This window comes from Squalius cephalus (genome assembly GCF_949319135.1).
Source record: "Squalius cephalus genome assembly, chromosome: 2".
NCBI lineage: Eukaryota > Metazoa > Chordata > Actinopteri > Cypriniformes > Leuciscidae > Squalius > Squalius cephalus.
The window spans coordinates 3,518,452-3,529,657 of NC_137123.1; the positions used below are offsets into that span (position 1 = coordinate 3,518,452).

The 11,206-nt window shown below is 40.0% G+C and overlaps 1 protein-coding gene across 2 annotated transcripts; it reads left to right on the top strand.

Moving 5' to 3' along the window:
• The first annotated feature begins 2,762 nt into the window (after positions 1 to 2,762).
• Positions 2,763 to 11,206, top strand: sid4 (secreted immunoglobulin domain 4). Of its 2 annotated transcripts, XM_079864535.1 has the most exons (9): positions 2,763 to 2,997; positions 4,689 to 4,835; positions 5,565 to 5,699; positions 6,534 to 6,712; positions 7,118 to 7,304; positions 7,535 to 7,645; positions 9,553 to 9,621; positions 10,555 to 10,821; positions 10,971 to 11,206. In XM_079864535.1, exons 1-9 carry the CDS (start codon positions 2,949 to 2,951, stop codon positions 10,973 to 10,975), a joined length of 1,149 nt encoding a protein of 382 aa, XP_079720661.1. In that variant the 5' UTR covers positions 2,763 to 2,948; the 3' UTR covers positions 10,976 to 11,206. The 2 variants fall into 2 exon arrangements, with proteins under 2 accessions (XP_079720661.1, XP_079720660.1); XM_079864534.1 differs by having other exon boundaries at positions 2,764 to 2,997; positions 10,555 to 11,206.

Here is an 11,206-nt window from a genome sequence, read left to right on the forward strand (position 1 = left end):
CACTTGCTTGACGGCTCATGCTACTGCTAACCCGGACGTCTGCTGATAAGCTTCATACCGGTGTCAGTTACCCGGATGAGGGCAGCAGGCTCTGACTTATCGGAGCGCGATTGAGAATGAAGTATTCCAGAGATCTGATTCTTTGACACTCTCACAGGGTAAAATAGACGAACATGAGAATAGCTTTTATCTCGATGTGTTTGAGGATCAATTTTAAATGAACTTTTCTCTTAGATATTCTGAATGGTTTTCTTCTTTGTTCATTCCTGTTTATACGTGCTCTTACCCTTGATTTAAAGTCCTGCCCATGTGATCATACACACAAACTCACACAACCCCACAGTCAGACTCTGGACTTCTGTTTGCAGATGACGAAACACTTTAAACACCAGATCAGACACACAGTTCAACACTCATCTTTTTAACTTGTATTTCAATACATTATACTGCCATGATAAATAAGGTTTGCTATTCCCCAAAACATTTGTAAACATCAAACATCGTAGCATTAGTTCTGGCGGGTCACGTTAGTCAAGCTCGCATCAGTGACTCTCAGCTGATCCACATCTACCTATAGGAACACGACGCCTATCACTATATACATATATAAGCTCCTTCAGTATTATCAGCAGCTGTCGCGTTTCTCAGGAGCTAATTACCCTCCTCCATCCCCAGCTCCTCCTCTCGTCAGTCAGGATTTGGCCTTCTGATTCCCCTTGAATCAGAATAAATTCTCGAATTATGTTGTACTTTAAAATCTTGAATTAATGATATCTGCAATACATTCATGTTGGTTCTGTTTACCCTATTGCTGCTCATGCTAGGCTGCATGGATGCGCCGCGAGTTCTCGCCCAGAACAGAACCATACCGCCAATCCAAACTGTATGCTAATTGTCAATCGTATTCGATGATAGTGGTCCTGACAGAAACATAAATATGCACACACACAGTAGGATTCATAATTAGGCTATATTAAGGTTTAGGTGAGTAATCAAGTGTGCAGTCATTTTCTGGCTGCTGTTTATTGGGGTTTCAATGTTTGTAGTTTTCCCCTGAGATTCTGTTTATGTATGCAGGATATGGGCTTGAGATATGGGTTTTATGTTGGTCCTATCTAAACCCATGGACAAACCCATGTAGGGCCCATATACTGTATATAGGGTTGGGTACCGAAACCCAGTGCCAATATGGCACCTATATGAACGGTATGTACCGGACTGAATCAGAATGCAAATTTTGGTGCCTCATTTCGCTGCCACTTAACCCTTTGACTCAATCATATCGGTGTGATTAGAAAGTTCAGTGCATCACGTGACTAACTGCTAAATTCAAATGTGCTTTCGCGCGTTGGCTGATGTGCTAGGCACTTGTCATATATCATAGCTAACAAGTATTAGTACTGCAACTGTTATTTAGTGTTATATAGTGTCTGCTAAATTATTGTAGTTGGGTTAGGTGGCTTAGGTTTTATTGTGAAAGTTTTATGTAAATTTGTTGTATTTTGTATTTACGTATATTTTATATAGTTGTGTATACTTTAAACTTTTAATATATTGTTCAATTTAAAGATTGTTTACATTCTTTAATGTCATCCACCATCGTTTTGTGGCTCTTTTTTTGTTAAAGTATCGGATCAGGCACCGTTTACTTTTAGGTTTTAAAAGTATCTATTTGGCACAATAAAAACCCGAACGATACCTAACCCTACATATATACAGCCTTTATCATGCCTACATTCGCCTCACCATGAAATATTAGCTGGGTGAGAAATTTAAATGAATAGAGGATCTATTTTATTGTAATTGTTACTGATGGATTTATTGTAATGTTGTGTGCTAAACGTGTTTGTCTAAAATAATCTTTAAGATCTCCAATTGACAAGTATTGCTGGTTTATGTTCTCTATGGCGTTTTCAAATTTACTGCATCTTTTTGCTGAAGAACAAACGCTTCCATACAGTAACAGCACATGTTCTCATGGTCCTTCTGTGCATATCTGCATCTTATTGCGATTTCTGTTTAGTTTCAGTCAGTCTCTAAAACACACACACTAAATGTCTAATCAGCCAGTGAAGACGGCTATTGTTTTTGTATAAAGAGAATTATAATTACTGTCGTCTAAACTAAACGTTACGCCTACAAGAAGACATTTTGCACTTCTGAATAAACTTCTGTGGTTGTTAAATTTATATAATTATCCTGTGTGTTTGACATGTTTAGATGTGAAGTAGGACGTTATTTAGTCCCGTTATGAATCTGACTCCAACAGGATTTGTAGGCCGTGCACATGATTACCCAGCTAACAGGGAACGTTCTCTCGAGGTTCTCTCTAAGTTCTGAACTAACGTTCTTCCAGTAACATTAATATAATGTTTGTTCAGAGTTATCTGGACTTTAACGTTTTGAGAGCATTATTATTTATTCATTGTTCATGGAACTATTTTACCTGAAACATTTAGTTGTGATTTTTTTTTAAATGTTATTACTTGTTCAGAGAACATTCACAAGTAATATTACTCTGATAATGTTTAAAGAGAGATAAAATAGAATGTTCCCTTAACATTTGCATTACTAAGAAAAAACTTTTTGACGTTTGAACATTCAGAGTACATTCAGAAATAATGTTTTTGTAACATTCTTAAAACACATTTTTGTTATCTGGTTGGTTCCCACAAAGCAAAACATGACCCACAGAAACACAAGACAGCAGTTATTGATGCCACACTGAGTTCAATAAAACAGATAAGCTCTCTCTCTCTCTCTGTGTGTGTGTGTGTGTGTGTGTGTGTGTGTGTAGGTTTAGGGGTAGGGTGAGTGTGTGTGTGTGTGTGTGTGTGTGTGTGTGTGTGTGTGTGTGTGTTGATGGGAGGAATATCTCTGTAGATTGTGTGACAGACAGTGTGTCAGTGTAACACAGGGATCAGACAGAGAAAGATCTCCAGTCCATCATGAAGGTTGGAACCGCAGCGCTGATTCTCTCGGCCGTCCTGCACGCAGGTGAAGCACTTTCTCTCCTTTTTATTTCAGGTTTTTTTTTTTTTTTTTTTTTTTTGGTGTGTATCCCAAGATTTTAGTTTTGAAACATTTTGTGCTGTATTTTCACTGTTAAGGTAAGTTAGCTGTAATTGTTATGAAATAGATTATTGTTTCCATCTTGTTTCAGTTGTATTTGTTTTCAGTAGCAGTGTTAGTTTAATGTGCACATTTAATGACATTTATCAGGAAACAGCGAACAGCGGTCAGTTGTTTTGTGTGTCACACCGTCCACTTCATTTAACTGGCTTTTCTTTATCTTTGTCTGTTTTTCCCCCCAACAAAATACAGTGATAGTCTGAGGTCAGGCTGTAAAGACTGATTAAATCACACCGTTCAACACTGACAGCAAAACTGCAAGATTTATTTTCATTTTTATATTATTTTTTAAACATCAAAAACAGACAAAGAGCCAAAAAACTGGTTCCCACATTTTGTCGAATTTAACAGAATTTCCAGAAATGGTGTATTTAATTATTTACAGACGTAACGTATATTCATTCGTTTGCAAACTCCTGTTTTTTTTATTTTTTATTTAAAGAAAATATATTTTCAAATGCTAGTTTCAATCTTTGCAATGGTTTCCGTTGTAATATTCTTGTGTGTTTAGTTGCAAATCTTCGTCACTGTTGTTGCATTCTGTTTCATTTATTTTTTTTGACAGACTTTGAGGGACACATCACACGTCCCATTAAATTAAGATAATGCGTTCCCAGCTTTGCTTTATAATATTCTGATATGCTGTCACTTTTAAATAAGCACATTAAATGTGATCAAATCACACTCACTGGTTTAGTTTTCTCATCAAGTGATTCTGTTGTGCCAAAAACAGATTGTGTGGAGTTTGATTTTTGCTTGCGTTTGTTTAGCAGAGCAGGACTGAAGGTCAGCGAGAGCGCAGGGTTCATCTGAGGAAGACTCGAAAATGAAATCAGCCATATCTGAAATTAAACAAAAAAGATTTTCTCAATCATGTCGTCTAACTCAAGAGGTTTTCTAACTCGGGGGCCACAGGAGAGTGACGGCAGTCAGTGGAGAAAAACACTGTAAAAAGAGTAAAAATAAATAAACAAATAATAAAAAAGTTGTCTGTGGAAAAGTCTAGAGAAAAACAGTGTAAAAAATGTAACAACAAATTATAAAAAAATTAATCAAATAAATATATTCCCATAAATTAATTAATTAATTAGTGAGAAAAATAAGAATAAAAATAAAATGTGATTAAAATAACCAAATATAAAACATTTGATTAAAATAAATAAGTAAACAACAACAAATAAATATCTTTAACAATACAATAAGTAGAAATATTTTTTCAAATAATAATTTGAATCGGTATATTTTGTCTCATATTTGAAGTTTGCGCCGTTAATTCTGTTATTTTCCTGTTTACTACTGTGAAGGTGCTTTGAAATCATTTCTCTAGTATAAATCACTAAAAATAAAGGACACTTATACATCGGGTGTTTAAATTATACATGAAAACATATAGGCTAGCTGCCTTTTAAATATGGGGTTCTTCGTGAGGATGATCATATTTGGTGGTGAAAGATTGAAACCCCCTGATCTAACTGACAGTAAGAAGCACGCAGTCATAGGCTGAAACATGTGAATGTGTGTTTGACTCAAGCATGTGTGTTGTGTGTTCATATCAGTGTGTGGTCAGAGCCCCGTGGCGTCGGTCCGACCGAAAGCGGCTGCGGTGAACCTCGGCGACACCGTCAGCTTCCAGTGCCGTGTGACGAGCGGAGCTCAGCCCGTCCAGCTGGAGTGGAGGAGGATCAACAACCAGCCGCTGGGAGGTGCGCTGTTCACATCTACAACCATCTCAGAAAACACACATTCTGCTGAATCTCCCAGCGAAAGGGGGAAACACCCTTTTTTACACCCTCCTTTTTCATTTTCAATTTTGACCCGGAAGCGGTTCGTAAAACCTTTTTTTAGTACGGTAAAAAAAACTTTGCATAAAGAGTAAGACTATTAAAACACACATAATTTATTTTTCTCAGATTTTTCCATTGAAACTAAATTGTTCTTCAATAACTCATTAGTTTCTCCTGGAGAAATGGGATTAAATGCAGATCAAATGTTGAGTGCGTCTCTTCTAGATTTTCACATCTCAACAGTATCTCAGGATTGTTGAAGATACCAAAGTCTGTCATCAAAACTCACATATTTATCATAGAATTCTTCCAAAGGACAAATGATGAATGAGAGCCAATGAGTTGGTCTATAGTAGGAGAAACCTAGTAGTGGAAGAAAGTAGAAGAACCATTCTTGCTTCCCCAAAGAACCTTTCAGTGATCAGTGCTTAAAAGAACCATTTTTAGTTTAGTGTGAAGAACATTTAAAAAAACATAAAGAAACCTTTGTCGAATGAAAAGGTTTTATGGATGTTAAAGGATCTCTTTATGGAACCATTGAACAACATTTTTTAGAAAGCATAATGCCGTTTTAGTTAGTAAAAAGACAGGTGACACATCAGATCATGGCTTTAATGGGTTTTCGTGTTATGCTGTATTTTGTCACAGATAACGTAAAGCTTGGACCTGATGGTGCCGTCCTGACCATTGTCAACATCCGTCTCAAAAACCAGGGCGGGTATCGCTGCATTGCCACCAACGCTCAGGGAAAGTCCACCATCACTGCCACCCTGAGCATCAAACGTGAGTCCAGTGTGTTTCTCGCATATTAAAGTGGCCATGGAAGGGAAGTTGCTCGTCTTTACTACCCTGCTGTGTCGTATGTCCGAGTGAAACGCTTCAGGAGCAAGAACAAATGTGGGCGGGGCTTGATTGTGTCTGTGTGGAACTGATTGGATGGTTGTGGTTTGCTATTGGCTGATCTCATGTGAGTGACAGGTTATAGCCCCGCCCACATCATCAGAGAAGAGAGGAGATGCTGCAAGAGGAACTTATTCTGATTCAAGATTATTAACACAATAATGATATGCACTTAGTTAGAATAAACACTGCAATATTCCTTGTACATTTTGATTTCATGGTGACTTTAAATAGACACTGTTTCTGTTATTGACTGATGCTAGTCTGATACTGTAATTATCACAGGCAAAAACTAATCCAAACACAAATCTAGCAGTAAAAAATATATTATCATGAAATAAAAGAAAAAATCTGGAATTTGCAAAGAACAAAAGCTAGAATAATAATGTGTGCAAAAATATGATTTATACCAGAGAGGAAATTACTTTTGTTTCTTAATTTTCAATTTTGATTTAATTAATCTCTTGTGCTTCACTTTACTAGTGTATTCTGTCAAAATAACTACCCGACTCGACCAGAAGGGCATTTTTTGACATGTAAAACAACATCCAACCAAAGTTCACATGCTGCATTTTGAGCTGTATCGGGAAAAACTGAAAGTAAAACTCAAATAAAATAAAAATGAAAACAAAAGATATAAATGGAGTAAATGCTGTATATGAATGATTAAAACCACTGTCAGTCACCTGTATGATGAGTGTGTGTTCGTTTGTTCAGAGCCTCCGAAGGTGCGCGTGACGCCGTCCGGGCCGCTGACGGTTCGAGCGGGCGAAAGCGTGACTCTCGAGTGCAACGTCTCGGGGAAGCCACGCCCCTCCGTCAGCTGGTTCAAACAGGAAGGAGGAAGTGAGACGGAGATGCTTTCCATGACAACAGACACCACTGCATTACTAACGGTGTGAAATATATTTCAATTATGGCAACTCTTGGAATATTTATGGCATGTAATTTAATGATGCAATGTATTTGGTCCTGGTGGACTGGATCTGGAGTATAGACTCGCTACTGCTAACAGAGACACAGACACACTTCTGTGACTTTATAAGATATGGTGTTGCATAAATAGACACACATAAATCCCATAGCAGATCTTGGCAGGTGGAGCTGGGGAGGTGGAGGGGTTCAGAAGAACTCTGATAGCTTACAGCAAACACTGATCCAGACTATTTAAATGTTGAGCAAGCAATCTCATTGGCTGCAGGATCAGCTGAGCCAATCAGCTTGTGCCATGTGGTAATGATGTGATTGCTTGCAGATTCATTCACGTCTCTCTCTCTCTCTCTCCCCCCCCCCCCCCAAAGGTGACAGTGATGGCAGCAGAGGATGCTGGGATATTTGTGTGCCGTGCTCAGAGTGGGGAGGGGCTTGCTGAGGGGCGGGTGGAGCTGGAACTGGAGGGCGGAGCCTCGGCTCCTCAGGCCTCGGTCGCTAACACAGATCTCACCGCCGTGGAGGGTCAGAGCATCACCATGCACTGCAACGCCACCGGTAACGCCTCTCTCAGGGAAAATTAACACCATTAACACTTAAAGTCATGATGAAACGTAAGTAGCGGCAGTAATCTTGTGTATTGTGTAGGGCGGGATTTGGTTGTCAGTCAAGATGTGGGTGTTGCACTCAAAAATGCAAATTGAGTTGATTCAAAATTACGAGGTCAAATGCTTACAGCTTTCCATAAGTCTGTCCAGTGAACTCATGATCTCACTATAATTTCTCAGGTTCTCCCACTCCGGTCATTTCCTGGTCGAAGCTGCGGGCGCCGTTGCCATGGCAGCACAGCGTGAGCGGCGGGAGTCTGACCCTCAGTAACGTGGGACGGCAGGACTCAGGTACAGCGTGAGTGAGCGAACGCGTGCTTTACATATGGGATGAATACTGAAATAATATTACTGTAAATTATTGGACTACTTAATTGTTAAATTCACAGTGTATAGTCAAGTCACATTTATTTAAAGCAAAGCATCTTCGAAGGTACAGGTACACCGTAACTTTGGTCAAAAACAAAACTGGATGCATTTTGTGGAAGAACATTGTTTTGGTTGTGCTTTAACTGTGTGGATGAATATGATTATCTGCTGCTCATAAATCATTCACTACTGGAGATATGACCAGTTTACATGAGAGGATCTCAAGCTGACTAGCTGAAGATGTTACTGTAGTTTTACCCATTAATAGACACGCTACTTCCTCGAGAATAAATTCCAGCACAACCATAATGAAATGACCTCACAATAGATAATGCTTTACAGTGAACTCTGTTAGAGAGATACAGATGACAGTTTATATGTTCAATAAAACACCTCACTCTCCTGTAGAGTGATAAACACCATCATCTCTGCGTCGCTTTTACAACATTTCAAACCCCTCAGTTCTCTCCATCTCCTGAAGTCATGCTGATGTTGATCCTTGTTTTATTACGAGCTCTGTCTCGTTCTCTTTCTCCAGCAGACTCTCCTCTGTTCACACACACACACACACACACACACACACACTCAACTAACCTCTGACCTAACACACACACACACACTCAACTAACCTCTGACCTCACACACCAGACACACACACACACTCAACTAACCTCTGACCTCACACACCACACACACTCAACTAACCTCTGACCTCACACACCAGACACACACACACACACACACACACACTCAACTAACCTCTGACCTCACACACCAGACACACACACACTCAACTAACCTCTGACCTCACACACCAGACACACACTCCAGCAGACTCAACTAACCTCTGACCTCACACAACAGACACACACACACACACACACACACACACACACACACACACACACACACACACACACACAAAGCTAACCCGAACCCACACACTCAACTAACTTCTGACCTTACACTCCAGACACACACACACACACACACACACACACACACACTCAACTAACCTCTGACCTTACACTCCAGACACACACACACACACACACACACACACACACACACACACACACACACACACACACACACACACACACTCAACTAACCTCTGACCTCACACTCCACACACACACACACACACATACTCAACTAACCTCTGACCTTACACTCCAGACACACACACACACACTCAACTAACCTCTGACCTCACACTCCACACACACACTCACTCACACACACACTCAACTAACCTCTGACCTCAAACACACACACACACACACACACTCACACACACACACACACACACACACACACACACACACACACTCAACTAACCTCTGACCTCACACACCAGACACACAAAAACACACACACTCAACTAACCTCTGACCTCACACACACACACACACAAACTCAACTAACCTCTGACCTCAAACACCAGACACACACACACACACACACTCAACTAACGTTTGACCTCTCACACTAGACACACACATACACACACACACACACTCAATAACCTCTGACCTCACACGCCAGACACACACACTAAATAACCTCTGACCTCACACACCAGACACACACACTCGACACACCTCTGCCACTCCCACACCTGACAAAGCAGCCGGAGCAACTTTACTCTATTTACACTACAGACATGTTAAAACACACACAGCCGAGTGACCAATGCACGCAATTACCCGCCAAAACCATCCCGACAGGTCTAAAATACAAGCACTTGATTGATGATGTACTGATTCATTATTATGTAAGAACATGCGTGCACAGTTAGTTTCAGTGTCTTTCTTTCTGTCTCTCAGGTCAGTACATCTGTAACGCCACGAACGCGGCGGGTTTCAGCGAGGACTACGTGCAGCTGGAGGTGGACTGTGAGTGACACAAACACACTCTTATCACTCTGACCTTGTGCAGACGTTTACACTGTAGTCAGAAATCATGCGTGGTCACAGGTCAGTGTAGACACTAAACGTGACTTTAGGCTGATACTGTAAGACATCTGAGCTGATCCCACATCAGCTGCCGTCACTGGACTTTGAGCGGATTCTGAGCAGCTGAACTTAAACACATGGGAAGGAGCCACAGTTTAGTTTCACACAAATGAAGAAGAGGACAACTGAGGTTTTAAATCAGAGCAGCACAGACTGATCTTTGGACTGAGGGATCAAGGTGAAAGAGCCTGTGTGTAAACAATAAGGGAGTGTGGGGAAACATCACTCATTTTACAGTGAGCTATGCTTCATACGACATTAACCCTTCCCTCGGGTCATTTTGACCCGGTTTTATTTTTTTAAATTTTTGTAAAAATTGAGTGTTCATCAGAGGGGTCCCCATGACTTTTGTCGCACTTGAACCACGAATATACACAAAAATATTTGTATGGATTTGAGGAGTTTCGTCGTTGAAATTTAAAAAAAGTAACAAATCCTTCCCTCACTGGTCAAATTGACCCCCTTAGGAATTAATGGAATGCAAGAAAGTACAAACCTACAAATGCTCAAAATTCAAAGAAAAAATGCTAAAACTTTATTGCATGAAATTATGAATTATAATGAATTTAAGCTGAACGAATGTGAGCAATGTGCTTACATTACTAAATTACGATTTATTTATTTATTATTTATTGATTAAATCTAGTAATTTAAAGGTAAATAAAATAACAAAAAATCTCCAAAAATAAATTGCATTAAAACATAGAAAAAAATATTATCAAAATGAAATATAATAAGCTTTCTGGACAAAAAAAAAATTACGTATAATTTTAGGGTTTAGGATGAGGGTAAACTGTCTTGTCTCCTCCTCAGCGCCTCCCTACGCCACCACACTGACGGATGAGATTGTCGCCCGTCCCGGGGATGCCTTGCGTCTGCAGTGTCTCGCTCACGGAACTCATCCAATCCGCTTCCGCTGGACGCGTGTGGGCGGAGCCTCCATGTCGCGGGGGGCGGAGTCAACCAAGGACGGTCTGCTGAAGATCGTTCGGCTCAAAGCATCAGACAGTGGGACGTACAAATGTGTGGCGACCAATCACGTGGGGTCCAGCGAAGCAGTGACCAAAGTCACTGTGAGAGGTGCGTGAAGCTCTTGAGATGATGCTCTTCAAAAGTTAAATGCTCTGGAAATCACTAGGACTCCATTGAGTAGTTAAAATAATAATGTTTATGTCATTAAATGCTCATTTCATTTAATCTCTCTCTCCTCTGCTTTTACCTCCCAACAGCTTAATTACAGACTGTCCTGATGACTGTAAAAATCTACCCATTAATTATGAGGATATTAGAGACTTCAGACCTACAAGACGATGAAGCTCAGAGACAAAATGAACATGTGATGTTTTGCTATGGTGTTCAGAACACCAGTTCTGTCTGTATATTCTGCTATTCTGCAATGGCACGGTAAAAAAGATGCTTTTACTTTGGCACTCAAGTCAAATAAATAAACACATAATGAAGGTCA

Coding starts and splice junctions, on each gene's coding strand:
- sid4 (XM_079864534.1), top strand. CDS start 2,949: ATGAAGGTTGGAACCGCAGCGCTGATTCTCTCGGCCGTCCTGCACGCA. Junction 2,998..4,688: donor CTCGGCCGTCCTGCACGCAG/GTGAAGCACTTT, acceptor TGTTCATATCAG/TGTGTGGTCAGAGCCCCGTG. Junction 6,713..7,117: donor ACACCACTGCATTACTAACG/GTGTGAAATATA, acceptor CCCCCCCCAAAG/GTGACAGTGATGGCAGCAGA.